The sequence below is a fragment of the Lathyrus oleraceus genome, chromosome 1 (assembly GCF_024323335.1).
Source record: "Lathyrus oleraceus cultivar Zhongwan6 chromosome 1, CAAS_Psat_ZW6_1.0, whole genome shotgun sequence".
In the NCBI taxonomy this organism is placed as follows: Eukaryota; Viridiplantae; Streptophyta; class Magnoliopsida; order Fabales; family Fabaceae; genus Lathyrus; species Lathyrus oleraceus.
This window is the reverse complement of record NC_066579.1, coordinates 289,790,018-289,811,912: the sequence shown is the minus strand read 5'-3', so window position 1 is coordinate 289,811,912 and position 21,895 is coordinate 289,790,018. Positions and strand designations below refer to the sequence as shown.

Below are 21,895 nucleotides of genomic sequence, written 5' to 3'. Positions count from 1 at the left end.
AAGAGGAGACATCTGTGTGTGCTAAGTTAACAAGGGTAGGGTCAACTGTGTGTGTGCTCAAGAAGGTCACTTTTAGAAGTCTAATCTCTAGAAGTGGAGCTAGTTGAGATGTGACACTGTGCAATCCCCGCTGTGTGCCTTATTCCTGTAGATTGATCAGGGTTGGATAGTTGTTTCCTGAAGTACTATGGCGTACTGGAAGACAAGTCCCCTGGATGATAGAAGTCAATAATAGGGTAACCTGACTGCTATTCCATTTAAGAGGATTGGGACCATGAATCTTGTTATTCAAACACCACGATCAGAAGTGGCAGTTCTTTCAAGGAGTGAGAATATGAAGATTCAGAGGTTGGTTGAGGTAGTATGCTCTGGCAATGCATATCTACTATGGACTGGTGTTGTTGTCTTTCACTGGTACTTATGGTCAGCTGAAGTCTGATTGGTGTGATTGGAGTATGTCTAGGTATAACTCATAGAGTTAGGTGCCACTGGTAGGGATGGTGTATGTCATGTTGAGACATGTCTGTACAATGCATGGATATTGGTGTGAAGTTTCCATGATTGTTAATTTGAGGGGGAGTTTTGGTTAACCTCCTCACATTTGGTCAGCCTAGGGTCTGGTTGGCTGTTGACCTGTGTCACATGGGTTCTGGTGGTGGTGTGACACATGTGCAAGGAAGAATTCATCTCTCTCATTCCTAAGGGTGAATTTAATCTGAGAAGACTTTCAACATTGTTGAAGTGCCTGCAAGCAGAAGATGTTGACACTAGAAGAGTATTTTCAAAGTAGTCTTATGGTGGAAGTATCTGAAAGGAATATTGGGAAAGGATTTAAGATCAATGTCAACTTGTGCCAAGTACAAGTATGTAATTGATTATCCTTGGAGCTCAAGATAACTGATGTTCTTAAAGATGTTGGAACATCTCTTCTTCAAGACCCCGTGCAGAATCACAGGAAGGATAGTACATGGGTTTATGATCTATCTCTTTGGTGGCAGCAAAAGCATATGATCTCTGAAAAGGTTTCCTGGCAAGAAACATGTTCAGCCTTGGTATGTACAAGAAGAAGAAGACATCATAGTCTTGATGGTGGTTACTTGGATCAGGTTATTTCTGATCTAGGTAAGGAAGTGCATTAGCTTATGCATATTGTGGAGTCAAGAACAAGTGGCAGCAGTCTTGACATCATGGAAACAACCTTGCTTTAGGATGTGGATCCTTGGTATAGCTGAAGGGTTAGGTTCTAACTGGTCCTTCTAAAGACTCATGCATCAGAGTGTCTGATGTCTTTGGAGAAGAAGCAGGGATTCATCAAGGTGTGAGCTTGGATGACTTAACTGCAAACCTGCAGGATGGAGGTTGTTTACTCAAACTTGGTTCCACAATCAAGTCTATGAGAACATTGAACTCTTGTTCTGTGATGGGAGGAAGTTCTTTCAAGTGGCAGAAGAAGGAGTTGAATTCAACAGCTAGATGTCAAAACACAATGTTGTGACATTTGGTTCAACATCAGATTCTTAGTTGGTGAAGTGGCACATCAACTTGAGATAGAAAGGTCTACAGGGTTGTAGATTGGATACTTCAAAAAGGTCGTTCTCGTTGCAGTTCTTTGGAGTTGCTGGATAGAAAGGATGTTACATGTTCATGTCTTAGAAAATCTAAGTATTGTTCAACATGTAGCTTGAAGTTCAAGTCTCACTTGGAAGGTCAGAATATCTTTGGGAGAGGTCTGATAAACGTGGAGAGGTCAAAGAATGGCATTTGACTTTTTCATATGAGGATTCATGAAGGAGGCAATCAACCAGTGGCATTTGGTCTATCTCAGAAGTGAGTTCGAAGAATCAAGATAATCCACATATGGCAGCTGATTATTCTTGAGGAAAGTCTGAGACAAATTACTTTTGAGCAGAAAAGTAGTAAGTTGAAGACAAAAGGAGGTGTTTTCTATTCATCTCTTGGAGCTTGTGGTAGGAGTTCTGAGCTATCTGTGGAAGATTATCTCTTGTAATGGGATGAAAATGTATATGTCCCAATTTATGTCTGGGTTCTTCTTGATCAAGCTGGTGACTCAGTGATATCTGAAGACTATCAGATGGTGTTCCCTGTTATGTTGTGAAGGATATCCCAGCTGATGTTAGAACATCTTGTGAAGGGGTCGTCTGTTCTGGTTAGAAGAGAGAGTGACACAGAGTGTGGATGTGGTCAGCCAAGAGGGTTGAACAGAGGGGGTACTCTTGAAGACATGAAGATGCGTCTTATGTTTTCCATTCATCAAGTGGTCTGAATTCTCTTTGAATCAGGTAGTATGTGAAGATCCAACTTTGGGGTGTTGGATATGCTCATGTGTGACCTCCAAGTTTCAAGAGGAGAGCAGGTTGTCCATGACAGGGGGAGTTTTGTCATCAAGCTTGTGGTCTACGTATTCTCAGATAACTAGGTATGGCACCTTGTCAGTTATCAGGATGCTGTGATGTATGTCAAGGCTGAGTGAGCAGAAGAATGTCTGACCGGATGTCATGACATTGGCCTGGACAATGCTGTCAATTCCTTCTGAATCTTAAAGTCATTAGGAATTATAAGGGTGATGTGTCTAATTCTGATAAATCAGAATAAGCCTGATGGCTACAGCTGTGTGGTACAGGGGGAGTAACCATCTGCTGAAGTGTGGGAATTTGGCTGTAGCAGTGCCAGATGTCAAGTCTCTACTGGAGGTATGACAGGGGACTTGGGAAATGTTGAATGCTGGCAGAATGCAGGAAAAAGCCGCGTGGAATGTTAAGACATCGCTTGCAACGTGTCTGACTGCATATATGGAATAGTCTCCATACACTGGAACTGCTGTTTTGGAAAAGAAACAGTCAAGAGCTATAAAAGGTATTCAAAGATAGTCTGAGATTTTGTTGGTGATTCTCTGACTGTTTCTCAGCAAAAATTAATGAATCTTGACCAAGCATTTATTCCTACCGTTAATTCCTAAGCACGGGCTGGACTATTTAAAGGATGTAATAGCCCTCTTCTTCTCACAAGAGAAACACTCCATTCCCTCAGAATCATGGGGTATGTTAAGGTTTGGGCAAGCTGCGCCTGGATCTGGTTTTGTGAGGGGTGCCTTTACAAATGTTTAGCTAAAAAGGGGGAGAGAAATACAGTCCTGGGGTTGAGAATGTACCAGAAGCAAGCTGGTTGTGGTAGCAAACAGAAACTGGCGTCAGGCACAAAATCCACCAACTGGGTATACCACTTGTGTCTTGTGATCTAAGTTAAGAAGACAGTTGTGCCTTGTGATCTGAGTTACATTGCCTATGTACTCAGCATTACATACTCTTCAGGAAGCTCTCCTGTTGAGGGGAAGGGTTCTGGTACAACTGATTCTTGTACCTCTACTTCCTCATGTACACCAACTTTGGTGTTTGTGGTGGTGGAGTCAATGACAGAGATAAAGAGCATACCCATATTGGGATGTTTTGTCCAGTGCAAAGTTTATTTGTTTTAGCTAAAATTTGCCAAAGGGGGAGATTGTTAATACCTTAGGATTGGCATTAATTTTGTAAAACAAATAATGTAATCATCTCTGTTATTTTAATATGTTGGGTTGAAGAAGTTCAACATCTGGACCAACATGTCATGTACGATGTCACGACATCATGCCTGTGACATCGCACATGTGTAGAAAACTGAATTAATTAATTCAGTATATATTCTGGGATTAGTAAGGATATTTGGTGAATATCCTAACTCCCATGTGGAGGTCTTAAAGACTCAATCAGAAGATATATAGGCTCAAAATAAGGAGATATATATGGAGAGATTTTAGGATTGAAGACCTTGTTTGTAGCAGAAATTTTCTGCTGTATTTGTAACAGCAAAGAACAAGTTTGCTGCGATTTCTGAAGGCCCAAATCCAGTTGGGTGATTAGGTTATAAATAGCACATTGTAACCTAGTTTTTGTAAGCCTCTTAGAATGAATTTTTAGGGGTGTGTGTGAGGTAAACCTCCCAATCTGTGGGAAGGTTACCATGTGTATCTCAGTGGTCAAAGCTAAGAGTATTTGTAACTCAAAGCCTGTAGGCAAGAGTGATTTTGTTCTTGAATGAAGCTGTGAAGCAAGTTCAAGGTGTGTTAACATTACATTGTATTTGTAGTGATAGGAATGGAAACTGGAGGTTTCTATCTAGGAGTTCCTAGGTATAGATTGCATTGGTTAGGGATTAAGTGAAGGGTTGTAAACGGGGGAGTTTAACTCTGAATTAATACTGCTGATAGTGGATCTTCTTCCTGGCTTGGTATGCCCCCAGATGTAGGTCGTGTTGGACTGAACTGGGTTAACAATTTCCTGTGTTTGTTTTCCTTCTGTATGTTATAATCCTTCTGCCATAACACAGCTGGAATTCCAGTCTGCTTGTCAAGATGATAACAGACCTGGTACATAGCCTTCTGGTTGAATGTCAATCAGAATGTCTTGACATTCATCATTGACAGCATATACTGAATAATAGGCAAGTTGGCTTTATGCTTCAGTTCAGTATATATTTAAGTCTGGTTTTCAAGTGGTAAATAGACCTGGCCAAGGATCATTGTGAAACTGTCAAACTGGATGTCTAGACAGTTGTTCATGTATGCTGATACTGAATTAGAGACTGGTTGGTCTTTTACAGTACAGCAAATTTAGCACAGTCTGGTTTGTTTATGAACATAACAGAATCAGCATGCTGTATATGTTCTGACTGTCAAACTGAATGTTGTGACATTCATTCCTGACAGCATGTGCTAAAGTGTAGGATGATTAGTTTTTCTGTTACAGCATTTTTCTCAGGCTATTATTTAGGAATCCAACAGCTGAGCTAAAATCCAGAAAACCAACTACTACCCTACAATTAATGAACCTAACAAATGGCCTATTTGTTAGCAATCTAATAAGTGGTAATTAGATTAATGTATTCAACCTTATTTCAGGAAATACAAGTAAAAGGCAAACATACTGGAATAATGTAACAGATGATGTCCAAACCAATACTAAGACATCATGCTGATAACTGTGTAGGAAAACAACAGAAGTGAGTACTATGATGGATCTTTGCTGAGTTTGTATACAAGATGCACAGGACTAGAGGTTCCTTCCCTCTAGGGTGACATAGAAGGAGATGTCGTGACATCTGTGAAAGAGTGCGTCAGTACAGGGTTTTTAATGTGTTAACTGTCTTGCTGCATTAGTTACAATGTTGGATCAGATGTCATGATGTGGAGTAGAACATCTGAATTCTGACTACGCCAGAATTTCAGAGATATTTATTATCAATTACAAATTTTATACAAGAGAAGAAATAATCACCACCAAGCAAACCTAAGTGTTGTTGTAGATCCTATTCACTTCTCTCCCCTTGGTTCGAGTTGAACCAAGTGCTTCAAACATTTTGAACAAACCTCCGATTGTAGCTACCTTATTGCAAGAACTCTAAGTTCTCCAAAACTTTAGCTCGGATGATTTCGATCACGACATGCTTGAACCCAAACCTTTCTTCATAATCCTCTGTTTACCGTTACTCCTTCGAGTGAACCCACCGTTCTTTAAACCTTTCACTCGACTGAACCTATGAAGCAAAGATTTGTGCAAAACCCCCCAAATCTTAGAGGACAAAATCCTAAAATTTTATTCAAGAAAAACGCACTAAAAACCTCTACCCAAACTAAGATACACAATCCTATTTGGATGTTATCACCACAACAATGCACTATGATTAACAAAAATTGTTATGTGTAGTTGTTGAAACATGCAATGAAGAATGAAGATAAAAAGAAACTTTAGTGTATATCTTTCACTTTTATTGTTCTTCAAAAGATGAAAATGAGACTCAAGAATATATATATATATATATATATATATATATAATATATATATAATATAATATATAATATATATATATATATATATATATATATATATATATATATATATATATATATATATATATATAATATATATATTATGTATATATATATATATATATATAGACCAATTGAAAAACACAGCATAACTTTTAGCAAAATTACACAGCAGAAGAATAAGTGAAATCAGCAACCACTCGACCTGTTCACACTGGGGACTCGACCTGTTCAGACCCGCAACAACACAATTTAAATAAAACAAGTTATGAGTCGACCGCAACAGGGTGATGAGTCGGCTCATCATGTTTTTCCAGAAATTAGCCGACCTATGACTCGACCTAATCAGACTCGTGAGTTACAAAGAAAATGGCATGCATGAATGGGTTGACCGCTCCAAAGCATGAGTCGACTCAAAGATTTTAAATGGTCAAAAATGAGTTTTTAAGATGTATTTTGGTCAATCCAAACCATTCTCTTATGTACCTAAGGTACCAACAATGATCAAGTGCAATATTGACATATATGAGAAACTCTTATATGCATAGACACATTGAATTGATACTTTGAGCATGTTATGAATGAGTGCACTCTGCTATATGATGACATCGTCCAAAGTACACAGTATGAGCTAATAAAAGTTTTGACATCATTAATATAAGGACTAATAACATTTGCCCTCACAAGTAATCTTTTAGCTTGTATTCTAAATTGTTGGATCCCGAAGTCGCTAGAGAAACTTCCAAAATTCTTGAGCTACAATGTTACTAGAGATTCGGTTAAGCATGTGAAGCATGTAGATGATAGCCAATTTTACTATCATGTTGATAACGTTGGGAAGTGAAAACTCTTTCCACTAACGAAAATTGGATCTGCTATAATTTAGTTCAAATCTCTTCCTGATGGAAGCTTGGAGTCATGGACTGGCTTGTGCGAGAATTTCACTGATCATTTCATCGCCCAGAAGAGACAAACTACAACAATAGTCATGCTCAGCGGTATCAGCCATGGGAGAAAGGAGAGTTTGCATAAATATATCGACCGTTTTATAAAAGTAGTTGTAGAGGTGGGAGGATCCGACGAAAACTTAAAGTGCTAGATTTTTGAAAATGGCTAGAGTCAGGATAACACCTTCAGAGATAAGTCAGCACGTAAGGAAGCCCACAACTTGAAGGGTTTTCTAAATAGGGCTCAACCCGTTAATAATAATGAGGATAAGCTCATTTCCTTTTGGACAACCAGGAATTAGAAAATGTATGTTCTAGCTAATCATCAGGAAAGGGATCCAACTGGCACAAAGAAGAAGGAGATCGCATACTCCACAACTGATTTGACATATACACTCCCCCTCAACACATATTGGGAGAAAATATGGAAAGAATGTGCCAACTTAGATTTCTAAAAAGCATGGATAAAGAAACACATCCCAGATAGGGAATCCTCTCAGACTGACAAATCAAAGTACTTCCATTTCCATAAAAGTCATGGACCCGACACCAACAAATGGATTCAGCTGAAGGACAAAACCAAAGAAAAAATCAAGAAAGGTAGTTTGTCCGAGTACACTAAAGATGGCAAGATCGGTCGGGATGATACCCCAAAGAATAAGCAGCCCCCAAACAAAACAATTGATGTCGTAACCAAGGGTAAGGAATCAAGTAGTGAAAAAGATGAGATGCATAAAAGGAAGTGCCAATACATTGCATCAATCACGGGAGGTGCCCTACGAGCAAATTCCTCGTCCAAGAGGGTGATGAAACGAAAAGTCTTTGAACTAATGGTCGTCAGTGATAAAGGTGGAGGTACATTAACCAAGGCCCAGAAAGGTCGATGCTCAATTTACGAAATAGATAAAAGGTTAGGGGAATCCCTAATGAAATATTTATGTTGTTCATAATAGCCATAATTGGCCAATTTGACGTTTCCCGAACATTGATCGGCGGTGGCAGCTCTTGTGACGTGATGTACATGAAAATTTTCAAGAATATGAGCCTGAAGAAAGAATTTTTTTGGCATTATAAGGGATCCAGTCTGCAGTCCTTTAATGGCACAATGACCCGCCCTTTGGATACACCGACTTGATGATTATCGTAGAGGAAATGAGAGATGTTAGAGCATTGACTATTAGTTCTTGGTGATTTCCTTTAAAAAAATGTCTCTACTTGTATTCTTGGAAGACCATAGGTGGCAGCGTTAGATGCAGTGGCATCCCTGGTTCACCTCGAGTTGAAGTTTCACAACATCCATGATGAACCATCATGGTAAACGCTGATCTTTCTAGAGCAAAGAGAATCTACTAAGACTTGCATCAAGACAAGAAAGAAGGGGAATGTAAATCCATGGAGATCAACGTAATCTCTCTGGTCGTCCATTTAAGAGATATGAATATTTTCTCTCCCACACTTAATACATGTCACTTCATCCATACAAGAAAAATTGGTTGATCCAAGAAAACTATTGGCTTCGGGATCTCTCTAGGGGAGAATAAGCGGTGGTAAGCCCACCTGGTTATTTTAATAGTTTTGTATGAAACAGAATCACATCATCATAATGTATTATGACCATTTTGATTAAATAAATAAGAATATTCTACTAAAATATCTCTTTTCTTTGTGACTCAAAGGTAATTATGAGTCTAAGGTATGATCGAGGAAATCGTAGCCCCACCACAAAGACTCAAGGGTGTTGTCACAAATGCCACAGGCGCATGACTAAAGCATTCAAAACCTCACGATGCAAAGCACACACACACGCACAAAGAAAATGGAAAAACCACTCATACAAAGAAAATGGAAAAACCACGAAATGGCGAAAACAAGCCACCACCCTCTTGGTAGCTAGCCACTCCACATGCCACAGAGAGTCTTCTACACGTCAACCTCGAACAAGTTCTTCATATGGGGGAGGGAAGGGGTATTGACCCTTGTCCAGGCATGGCCCTAAAGATGTCCAATAAACTTTGAGCTAAACTCCTATAAAGTAAAAGCTAAGTCCTAAAGCAACACACTCAAGATCTAACACACACACCTTAATGATAAAACAACAATATCCAAATATAAAATTCATATACACATGTTCTCCCATGTAGGTTGCCACACTTATATAAACTCTAGACAAATCGAGCAAGGAAGTTCAAAAAAAGACAAAAGCATGGTTAATCACTGAGCGAAACAATTTTCTCATCTTCAACTATCTAATCTGGGCCAACTTGCTCTTTTGAAATGCACAAAGGAAGATAAAAATGCTCCACTTGAAATAAAGAATTCTCAAAATAATTGGAAATATAAGCAAGGTCGGCGTCAGTCATTTTATCTAGCTCTAGAGCCAAAGAGATATTGTCAATGCGCTAATTCTTGATATCACCTTAGGAAGTTGAAAGAGATGTTTTGTAGCGGATAGTGAAGCCTGAACCAAAGGCACAACTTTGTCTTTCTTTTCTACTTCTTGCGCCAGTAGCTTTACTTGATCAACTAAGGAACTAGATAATCTGAAAGCGCTCAAAGCATCACTTATCTCGGAAAGAGAAGTATAAGCCCTCTTTACTTCCTGGAGGTACATGTCACAATGAAGCTTCAGATCATGGACACTAACCTACAGCAGTTGTCTTTCTTCACGAAACCAATTGGCCATAAGAACCTCCCTAAAACCGGCTCCACCAATTTCCATAACGACGGAGGTTCATCGAGTATAGTATGCCATAGTTGATCTTTCTTACTTAAGAGCATTGTCAGTCATATTTACAAGGTAAGAGAAACCATCCTCCAAAATAGATCTTGATTCTCCCTTGGAGCACGGGGTCCCGGTCAGGCCAAGAAAACGGGAACTGAAATACTCGAGGTCGGGGGAAAGATTCTCTGAGTTCTTAACACCATCCCCGAGAATTTAAACATCAGGGTTGGGAACTTGGAAGGTTCCTCCCTGAGGTTTCAACAAAGTAAGGCGAGGTTAATTACTTCCTCACTCCAGCCTGAAGAGAGAAGGTGGCGGGTGTTGAAACATTCAAAGTACCTACCATCACTAGGATATCATAAGCTTCTCTCTTCATTTGCTGAATTACTTCCTCATAGTTTATTGGTTCTACATATGGAAATTGACAAATCATCAAGAAACACTATAGATAAAGATGATAAGCAAAGAAAGATAGAAATACTGGAAGCTTACCAAAAATAGCCTTCCTTTCCTCCTCGATGTTAGCACCCATCAACGACCAGATTTTTGATAAGCCACTTCGAGCGTTTCCTCGAGGATCCGTCTCAAAGAATGGCGCCTCCGACATAACTCAACTCTTTGAAGAAAGTGAGTAATTGTTTCTTCAGGTAAAGCTCCTTCTGAGACAAATCATCCTCCTTGTATACATATGACTCGTTCCCCATTAAAAAAGTGGCCTTGGCTCTAGAATTTGCGAAATAAATCCATACATCACTATTCTCGTTCAGTTTCTATGGAACAAATATTTACATGAGCCTTTTCATGTAGAATAGTAAATAAAGTGAACTAATATTTGAAATGTTTCACACCATTAAAATACACTTCGAAGTAGCTGGTAACTTGTGTCAATGTAATTAAACCCTAACCCTACGCACGATTTGTGGTACTACGTTGAAGCTTGAAATGGTGGAAGAAGAGTGACAACGATGGAATTCCTCCTAGTTACTCACACCCATATTGGAAGACTTTGATGAAAGCCCAACTCACAAGATTCAATTTCGAAAGAGAAATCATCAGAAGTTTCAGAACCACAACTTCGAAATCATTAAAAGGCAATCAAATACCCAAAATTAAAAATGTGTACTCGTAAAAATGGATGACACACCCGGCATATTCATTGCATATATTTTTGTCTTTCTAGAGGATCAATACACCTCATCCAGATGAGGGACCACTTCAAGGAAATCCCTATCGAGGTCACCTTCGTGAGTAAAAATAGAAGTGTTTGTCAAAATTTTATGATCTACCCAGAAATCAGAAATATCTTTCTTCGCATTTCGAAACATGCTCGGTATCACCTCCATTAGTCAATAAGATAGTGAATTGCAAAGAATGTAGATGAATAAATAACAAAAGGTCATGATCAAGGAAGCCTTATAGTTATTCCCAAAAATCTTATGATGTCTTACGAAAAGGAAGGAAATAAGCACTACCAACGGTCCAGATTTCCCAAAAGATACTCAAGTAATCTAGTACTCAAATACTTATGTGAAAATACATCTAAGGTAAAGGATTGTTGAAGGTGCAATTTCCCTATGAATATGATGTCACACCATGACGTTTCACTTAAATCGAGCAATGACAGACAGAAAAATAAAAGCGCAACAAAGCCCTCACTCTTCAGAGCAGGGGCAAGAGTTTGGGGGAAACTGTTATGGGCTTCCAAGATGGCCCAATAACGGCCCAAAAATAAAAATGGATAACCATACCACGTGCAGGGCATGTGCATTATTCTAGACAGGGAAGCAGGTAATCTCGATCCAAGATCAATCGGACGGATTCTCACATCTCGTGTTGATATATTAGCAAGATATTATAACTGACCTACTATATAGAAGGGGATAATGCGTCATTTATCAGGAAATTCAAATTCAAATCTCTTTTGCTTCATCTCACTCTCATACTGACTTGGGTATTTGAGTACTAATCTTCCAAGTCATCCCCTTCTCCATTGTACCAAAAGTTAAAGTACATTGTTGCGATCCACCTCAATCATCCACTGATCAATTCTGGTTCCAATATAGAACACTAAGTATTCAAAAGATAACTTGGCAATTTGAATTTTATGAATAAAATAACGAACTTAAATATTTTTACTATGTAGACTCACAGAGAGCCAGGATGTCAAGGTATGATGTGTTAAAGTGTTGGCTAATGCTACAACCTATAAGGTTGATTTGATTTGGAATGGCATCTAATTATTGAGAAATTTATCTTACATCACTAAGGTTGTATGGAAACTTCACATATTTTAAAAATGTGAATTGTGACTCTCTTATAATTTACCTTCTATAAAGTTGAAAAAAATTACTCTCTATGAATCAGTAAAAAATGAAAAAAAAACAATAGTTAATAGAAATTTTTAGTGGAAATCTGAACATTATTTTGGTAAAATGTTTGGGAATTAATCGGATTTTTAGAGTAAATAATATCTCTGGTACGTGTTTAAATCAAATTTTAAGAAAATTCAGCGTGTATTTTCTTTGACACCTGATTTATATAATACTCTATGTAGTATATTTTTATGGCACCCTTGTAAAATTCGATATGCTGATTTTTTATCTTTTTATCCCATTTGTCTTAAATGTATAAAGATGGGATGGATTGAGCACCGGAAGATTTTACACCTATTTTCACCTTTACTGAAGTATGTTTTATTAACATTTTATCTCTACTCAATTGACATTTTTACAAAATTATGTAGGTGTATCATTAATTAATTTTATTCCATTTCAAATATAAGTGTTATCATGGACACAAAGGATTGGTCGAGAGCACGGTATTATTGTAGTTATCATTCGCTATTATATGGAAAATGGGATGCATGGCCAGTGCGACAAACTAATTCTTGGTTGTGAGATGTGAGAAAATTACAAGAACAAAGGGAAGACGATTGCTACTTGTAGTAAAATGGTCAAGTGCCCTTTTCATTTGAGATTTGTCTTTAGTGGTTGTGGTTGAAACATAAATGTTATATGTGTTATTCACAACATGAGATAGCAGGGGATTTAGATGTTCATGAAATACTTGATCATTTAACAACCGATGAAAGGTAATATGTGAATGATGTGACAAAGTTCCACGTGGCATCGAGGTTTATAATGGACGCAATGAAAGATCGAAATTTAGAAAATCGAACAACTGCCAAGCAAGTATACAAAGAAAGAGATACACACCAAGTCAGTTACTTTGAAATCCAAAAAATCTCATTATGCCAATCACAAATAGTTGTCTCCATACAAAAAAAATTGTTGTCGCATAGACCAACCAAGTCATTTAATTAGGGAGCATAACAAACTAGTAAATATTTAACTTGAGTTTAGAGTTATTATGCAATTAGAAGTTATTTTTTTAACATAATTATGTAATATTTTTATAAGGTTCAGTCTGCTAATTGAAAACTTAAGAACATGTTAATACTAGAATATGAGACTTTTGTAGATGTTGGGATGTGGTAAACTCCATGTTGAAGCTACAATTTGGTGCAATTACAGTATCATTTCAAAAAAAAATTGTGAACATCGAGAATCGACATAATACTTCTTTTTACTATGCAATTATGCACGGTTTTGTGTTAAGGAGGTCAAAACAACATATTGCAGAAGAGTTTAAAAGAGTAAATTGAGTAGGTGTTGCCAGGGTTGCATATGGGTGATTCATAAGGACAACTCATGATTTTCCTTGTGCATGTGAACTTGCATCTCTTCAAATACAAGAGGAACATGTTCCTTTGGGTGTCATTCATATATTTTAGAAGAAATTACACATTAAAGATTATGAAGTTATTAAAGCTAAAACTTGGACACAATTGGACTTAAACAAATAGTATGAAGATTTGAAGAAGTACGCATCTTAGATATTGTTGCCCATAAGGTCTTGAAGAAAAAGGCGTGTGACCTCACATATCTTTGTACAATTTTTATGTGTCTATCATCCGTAAAGTTTAAGTCTAAAATGGAGTCAAGAAGTACAAAAAAGGGAAAGAGGGTGATGTGCATCGTGATGTTTCATATTGGGAGCATATTACAAAGCTCAACAAGTCAATCATCCTAGAGATCGTCAAGGAAACTTTCCGCGAGTAAAATATATATTATGTCTTCAAGGCACACTTACTTGTCACAATTTTCTGTATATTTTCATGACTACATTGAAGATATTATAGATGTAGAGTCTGATAAAATTGTGATTTTCATACTATTAGTGATTTGCTTGGATGGGGACAAAAATATTGATCATTGACTAAGACACGGTTAGACTGTGAAGTTTTTTACAACAGTGGTGTGTAATACAAATTCTTCTATAACTTAGTTTTAGAAGTTAAAAATTCATTAAAAATATATAACTTGTGTGTTCAGAGTCGTGACAAATGGATGGTCATTCCTGATAAGGGTTACCCAAATGCTTCTATGTACAGTATTATATTGGTTACCTTGTTCAATAATCTGACATCATCTTTTTCCACTTATGTTATCTCCATATGTGTCTTCATGTAGACATAAATTTATTGTAGTTGATTTTGTCAACAACTGTCATTGGATTTTGTTGAAATTAAGGCTTGATTTCCCATGACCTCAAGTTACTTATTATTAGAGAGAAAATTATAGTGAAGGTGCAAGAGAATGGAAAAAAAATATGTAGATTGTATAAGACATTGAAAACATGAGGTCACTATACATGCACCAAAGAGGCAACATGCAGATCTGAAAGAACCGATGATTAAACTTGATGAAGATTGAAACTTTTGAATGATCAAGATTGCATTAATACTTTTGTATGGTCGAGATCGCACCAACACTATTGTATGTTAAATTTATGTTAATAGGCCGTCAAATTTATGTTAATTTTATGTTATGTTAAGTTTATGCTATGTTAAATTTCCGATAATTTTATGATATGTTAAGTTTATGTTAAGATGGTATTAAGCTCATGAAAATTTTATATTATGTTAAGAATTTGTTGAAAACGTTAACTTTATGTCAAATATAAGCAATATTCGGTATAAACTAAAGAGAAAAAAAAAAAAATATATATATATATATATAGTTTGACAGCTTTCTATTTTATTTTATTTTTAATAAAAAGACAATATGATATTTTCATGCAAAGTGTGGCAAGGTTTAGTTAAGAAGCTTCAAGTATAACTTTGCATGTAAATACAACTATTCCTTTGTAAAAATATGGTACTTATGATTGCAAGTTTAGAACCGGTTGACTCTTATCGCACATGTTGTATGTATCAGTAACATACAGTCTTACAAAGAAGTAGCCATGTATGTAGGTAGAATGAATAACTTTGTTATTACAAGTAAAAATGTCAAGTTTTGTCGCCATTTTCAAATACTAAAATGACATTCTAGACAGCATCTAGTTTCAGGCAGGCCAATACCGAGAGTATGTAGAGCATATTAGCAGACAAAAGAATGAGATTTATCAACTCGAAACTTCATTGTATTTGAATACACAGTCGTATAGGCGTCCTCCGAGAAATTGTGCAACCTCAGGATGTTTTACCTAGAGAAAAATAATACAAAAATTAGGATAATTAATTCGATCTTAAGTTTTCTTTCACGATACACGGACGTTTTCTTTCATGATACACGCACACAGAGACGCCACACAAGACACCAATACATTGACACCAGTAATAATTAAAAAATATGAATAAATTGAACGTAACCTCAAGTGTAAGTGTCAGTGTCGTGTCAGTGTCTGACACAGACACGGACACTGATACCCTTTTTTTATTGTAAGTGTCGGTGTCGTTTCAGTGTCTGAAAGACACTGATACACTTTTTTCATAAGTATCGGTGCTACAAAGGTTTTCTTTATTGTTATGAGAATTGAGAAGTAAAATAATATGGTAAAATGCATATTACCATTCCAATCTTAAGGGAATCACATTTAAATTGAGCATACAGATTTGTTTCGATTCCTCGGCCCTGTCGGAAGAAAGATATCATTAGTTTCTATCTCATTGAAATTACAGTAACTAACTCCCAGATGAACAAATGCAGTAAACAACTCACCATCCCTTCTAAGATGACAAGATCTGCATCACTAGCAAGGTAAGCAAGCTCTTGTGACACTCTTGTAAGATCAATAACCTGCAATCCATCGAATAAGGCAAGATTCGATGTCATAGATTCAAATACCATAATTTAACATTGTTCATTTTCTTACCGGTAAATCATTGCCAGAGTTGGCAATTAAAAGGTTTGATGAACTGACACCGACAAGTTTTCCTTCTTCGTCCTTTAACTGGAAACAAATGTGATCGAGTTAGCAAAGAATGTGATAATAGTGAAAGTTATCGAAAAAATGTTTCGCGTTACCTTTGAAATGATTTCAACTAGCTCAGAATATGTCACATCGTTGATGGAAGGTAAGTCATTTGCAGCCAATACAACCTGCATTCAAACAGAATCACATCATCTTTACCGAAGATAGAAGCCGTAAGATCGGCACATCAAAAGCAGATTCAGTTTCAAACGTATTTATTATCCACTAAAATTCTGCTAAAACCAATGAAGTATCTGTTTGGATAAACAACTTAATTAAGTGTTCATAATATAAATGCTTAACATACAAGTGTTTATGTATAAACTATTTCTAGAATAAAAAACAAAATAGTTTTATATTTTTTTATAAGCTGTTTTCATAAACAATTTTAGAAAGCTTATCAAAAGAAACTGAAAACAATTATGGAAATGTTATAAATTGTTTCCATACGCTCTCAAACAGTCAAACAGTCTCGCAAGAGACTATGTCAGTATATAAGTTTAAATGAGTCAATTCAAATAGGTCAAAATACCTATAACAATGCAGTCTACATCTGATATCCCTGCATAGCTATCATCTGAGTTGTTACTACGCAACACTTGATTTTGGTACAAAATTAGGCATTTAGTTTTTACTTGGTATGAAATACGTGCACATGGGGTTTCCCTAACAGATTAATTACCCACTTGAAATATTTTTTCTTCATTGATTTAGACTAGTTTGAATTGTCTTATTTGATTTTATCTACGACATATCCACTTGTAAGACTCTACAAGAGAGCTTATGAAATTAGCTAATGACATATTCAAAAGTTATTTTCAACCTATTTTCATAAATTTTTTAGTAGGATCATCTTTAAAGGCGGGCTACCACACAGGGCCCAAAATTTATCACGAATAAACCTTGACTAAATAGGGCCTGATAAAATGTTTATCACGGTTAAATAGTCTCTATTTGTTTTGTCATGACTAAACTGCAACTAATCTACACAATGCCTCTAAAAACATGAGACGGCTCTGCTTTCTAGAATAGCTTATGAAACAGCTTACACGAAAACTGAAATAGCTTATACACAAACACTAGCATGATAAGCGTAGTTTGTTTATACAAATAGACCTTTCTCTTCTTTCTTAGTTGTCTTGTGTTTCTTGAAGTGTTTTCTTCTAGTGTTTTCATCCTCTCATCTCGTCGTAATATCTTATCTTACGTCATAATGAATTTTCTTTATGTAAAATAAATAAACAAAATATGGACAAACCTGACTCCCACGCCGAAGAAGCTCCCTTGCAAATGGTAAAATGCCCAAAATAATATCAGCACCAGAATTATCGACAAATATAATAACCTGCAACATGAAGGGAACACATTACAACACCGCCACTGCAGAGAGTAGGCCAGAAAACAAAACAAAAATCAACAAATCATTTTAAAATTGTATCGATTATGCACATGAAAACTTGCCTTCTTCCATGACTTTTTGCTCCATTTCACTTTGAAATCATCAAGATCATCAATAACCCAAGGTCGAGGTACAAGATTTTGACAACTTGCCAAAAAGGACATTCCATCCTTAGAGAAAACCTCTGCAAGCTTCAAGGAATCGTGAAACGAATATGTTAATACTTAAACTACACGTAAATATGATTCTCTTGTACTCCTGCATATGATTTGTAATTGTAATTACTAGCAAAAAAAATCTTCCGAGGCTATAGTAACATACTAACATCAGCTGACAAATTTAGAGACCAAAATACCAAAGTAACATTTACTCTAATTTTAGTTATCGAGAAGTTATCAAAAGAATGCAAAGGAATCATTCTACCTGCGCTGAGCCAAGATCAAATATGTTTCCTGCAAAAATTCCCCTAACTAGATTCTCAATTCGCTTGCCTTCATCTTCAATGGCGTCATTAACAAGAACAACATTCTCAAACAATGAGATGGCGTTTGCATTTTCTTCATCCTATAGCACCCAATCAGAAAAGTGATTAGTATATCTCAATGAAACTCAAACTACATAGTTCATTGAGAAAATCATTTAATACGACACAGCCTTCTCTAATTGAAATCAACAACAACATTTGTTGAAATTTCATGCCACTTTGGCAAGTAAATGTTTGTTTTTTGGTCATCATCCTCCATTTCTCGAAGAAAGGGGAGTCAGGTAATCCGGAGTTTGGTCGGAAGGTGTAAGTAAATGATTATTCCAATTCCAACCATGAGTCGAAAAATGTAGACACTTTAAGTCAACTAAATCTGATAGCAATTGCATTATACTTTCCTCCATATTCATGCAAGATGTTGTTACACAAGCCAACCCCTACAATTAGATAGGCACACACGTTTCTTCAACATCGATGTTCTCAATCATATATCGAGAAAAATAACGGTTTATTCAAATTCCTCCACACTACAATGCTACAGTCCAATATAGCCGTTATCCGAATGTTATCGCTTTGTACTAAATAGTGTCTCAAAACAATATAGATTTGTTTAAATCCCGCTATGTTATAGTACCGTTAAAGTAGCTATTTAACAATACTTTTCCACATTGTATCATCTATGGCTGCACAGCAGTAACAAATAACAAATAGGATCCGAAATTGTAGACAACTTTACCTTGACTTTTTTGAAGATATCACTGAATCCCAATTCTCTGAGTATTAGCTCGCGAAGTCTGCATAGAAGCTAGCAAATCGCCCCACCCGACAAATCAAAAATTAAAACAAAGAAGGTAATTAGATAGACAATCGAACTATTAGGGTATAATTTTGTCAATATTATTCAACATACAATGCAATCGGGTGGTCCACCATGACTTTCGGGATCTTTCTTGAAATCTTCAAGTATATCAGCATACCTTTTCCAGGAAAAGCAAAAAATAGATATAATTAGGAAAATCACACACTACAAACGAAAAAGAAAAGAAAGAAGAATCAGATCACCTTTGAGCAAATTTTTCAGCTTTATTTGCAGCATCGGGAACAGAAGTATCGCTCTCTGCACGCTTCCTGCCAAATCAAAATTAACAAATAATGTAAACAAGAAAACAACAACAATCACCACCACCAATTCCTGAAATTGGCCCTGCAACTGTATAGACTAATCACTGGTACTAACTGAGATCCACTTAAGTGATTGACCTATCACAACATATATTTTTCATACGCACCCGCCAGAGATCAAATCCTGAACCAAGCATCTACTATTTGTGTAAAACAACATGATCTCTGTAAGTTCTCTAATCCTATTGAACCCACCAAGGTTTTAAAACAGTCCGTTACCACGAAAACGGGCATGTTAAAACAATATTCGAATATGTCGATATCGATACTGTTATTCACCGTTTTTACGATGAAGAAGAAATTATAGTTAATTCAAATTGCGACGACTGCAATCAATATCGCAACACATTTACAGATCGAAATCGCGAAAGCCTTTACGCAACCGTATTTTAAAACCTGGAACCCACATAAACCATTTCTAATGAAAAAAAAAAATATATATATATATATATAAGTATCTAATAAACAAGAAGAAGAAAAAACAATTTTTACCACAAACAACAGCAAAACAAACCATTTCAAATTGCAACGAGACGACCGCAATCAGTATCGCAACAACAAGTATCCCAACACATGTACCGATCGAAATAGCGAAAGCCTTTATGAGGCCGGGGCTACAGTATTTAAAACTTTGGAACCCACACAAACCATTTCTAATGATATAACACACAACTACACAACAAAAATTATATCTAGTAAACAAGAAGCTAAAAAAAAACAATTTTTACCACAAAGAACATCAAAATGAACAAAAGGCTATACAATAATCGATCTAAAACAGCGAATCACATACCAAAATAATTATATAAAAAAATCATTTTTTTAAAAACAAGGTTAAAAAATATACATACTTGAAAGAGGGTATTGAGTTAAGGAAGAGATTAATCCATGAGATTTCGTTGGGAGTAGGTTTTCGAGGATTATCAGAAGGGAATCTATAAGGAATAGTGCAAGCCCTGTAATGAGAATGAATTGGTGTTAACAACAATGGAAATTCAACGAGCTCTGATGCGCTTTCCATGTTGAGAACGGAAATGGAATCGATTGCAAAGAAGTGATGATGATAATGTGAATTGAGTTTTTCTGAAGGAAGAAGAAGAAGCTAAGGATTTCTCACTTTTTCGCTCACTCCTTACGCTATAAACTGGAAAAACTGTTTCTTTATTCAAAAGTAATCTTTCGATTTTATTTAATATAATTTTAATAAAATACAATAAAGTTAGTGAATCATAAATCTTATCTACCATTATTATTATTATTATTATTATTATTAATAAGTAATGCTAACACGTGTTTCAAGGGCACAAATCAATGATATACTTATAAAAATATTCTTTTGTAATGCGTGTATTTGATTTTTTAAAACTTAAAATTTTGTTTTATTCCACACAAAATTTTTAATAATAGTAGCATTAACTTGTGCCCGAAGAGCATAAGTTAACAAGACCCTTATTATTATTATTATTATTATTATTATTATTATTATTATTATTATTATTATTATTATTAAGAAGGTTAAGTGTATTTTTTTCATTATAAATAAATTTCATCAATGCAATTGTAAGGTTGATTTTTTTAATCTAACACGAAAATTTACTTTAAATATAGAGAAGTTGAGAATTAAAAATGAGATTAATCAGGGTCGGCCCAATCATATCGGAGGTCCCGTTCTAATTTAAAAAATAGATTTAAAATTTTAAAAAATATAATTATAATAATTAAAAAAATATATTAAAAATATAATTATGTATTAATTAAAAATAAATTTAATTATAATTATTTTGAGTTTTGATCAATCTTAATTTTTATATATATTAAATTTTTATCAATATTTTTTTTAATTATTGAGTTTCTTTAATAACATTTTATTTATTTTTATTAATATTTATAAATAAATAAAAAATTAAATTTTGGGGTCTTTCTAAAATGTGAGACCCGTGCTGCAGCCTGCAGCACATACTGCATATGCACAGGACCGGGCCTGAGATTAACTAGTGTCCATTTTTACGACATCAATTTATCACCATCATTCATTTATATTATTTTATACTTTAAAATGATTTTTAATATTTAACATATATAATTAATTAATTGTGTAAAATTATTTTATACTTTAAATGCATTTCAATTAAATTTATTAAAAATTTAATTTAAATATAGAGAGAAGTGGAGAATTAAAATTTTAAATTATCTTTTTATAAATATTGTTACAATTATTTAATATTTTAATGGTGATTATGAGACGGTACATTATATTTAGAATTTTTTTAAATAATCAAGTTTTTTAAATTTAATATTTAAATAACCAACATTTCAAATTATATATCAAAATACTCAAATTTCAAACAAACAAAAATTGCACAAAAGAGGATGTGTCACTAGTAATGGCGCATGCATTCAAAATTGGCTTCAAATCCCAATTGGGACAACGACATGCAGCAACAAATCTCAGATCCCCCGATGTGTTTGGGACAATGGCATCAACTTAGAGTCTATGTTCAATGAAATTTTTCTGATTGGAGAGACTTCGCTAAGGATGTGTGTCGTCAATGGAAGCATCAACATCAACAGACCATAAACGAACCTATCATGTCAGACGATTCTAGACCAACTCGAAATTATATGAATTGGTTTAAGTTGGTTACAACAATACAGTTTATGTCTGACCTGAGGTATTTGATCGGCCCACAATAACGAGCTTCATCATCATACGTCTAACAATCAACCTCACAACAGTACCAAACCCAACAATCAACCCTACAACACTACCATACCACATACACCCAATAATCAATCGGATATGATTATGAAACCACATACACCCAAACTCGCGATTAATTCATGTCACACACTCAAACACAAAACCAAGAGCATCATCCATACCACTGATAACCATATGATGCTACCACATCTTACCATAGTATCGACGAGGCATATGAGACCACTGTCGCTACCGAGGCTT

The 21,895-nt window shown here is 35.5% G+C and overlaps 1 protein-coding gene across 1 annotated transcript; it reads right to left on the bottom strand.

Moving 5' to 3' along the window:
- Positions 1 to 14,755: 14,755 nt before the first annotated feature.
- LOC127130996 (damage-control phosphatase At2g17340) lies at positions 14,756 to 20,145 on the bottom strand. The gene is made up of 12 exons (XM_051059947.1): positions 19,785 to 20,145; positions 18,814 to 18,879; positions 18,662 to 18,728; positions 18,488 to 18,556; positions 17,691 to 17,831; positions 17,330 to 17,458; positions 17,127 to 17,213; positions 15,922 to 15,996; positions 15,770 to 15,847; positions 15,616 to 15,693; positions 15,466 to 15,528; positions 14,756 to 15,100 (listed from the first exon to the last, which is right to left on the bottom strand). Exons 1-12 carry the CDS (start codon positions 19,952 to 19,954, stop codon positions 15,020 to 15,022), a joined length of 1,104 nt encoding a protein of 367 aa, XP_050915904.1. The 5' UTR covers positions 19,955 to 20,145; the 3' UTR covers positions 14,756 to 15,019.
- Positions 20,146 to 21,895: the final 1,750 nt, after the last annotated feature.

What these genes read in the sequence shown, in the direction of transcription:
- LOC127130996 (XM_051059947.1), bottom strand. Translation starts at nt 19,954, where the DNA reads ATGGAAAGCGCATCAGAGCTCGTTGAATTTCCATTGTTGTTAACACCA. An exon ending in AACTCAATACCCTCTTTCAA is followed by an intron (nt 18,880 to 19,784) that starts GTATGTATATTT and finishes TTGATTTGGCAG; the next exon opens with GAAGCGTGCAGAGAGCGATA. An exon ending in TTCTTCGGCGTGGGAGTCAG is followed by an intron (nt 15,997 to 17,126) that starts GTTTGTCCATAT and finishes GTTTGAATGCAG; the next exon opens with GTTGTATTGGCTGCAAATGA.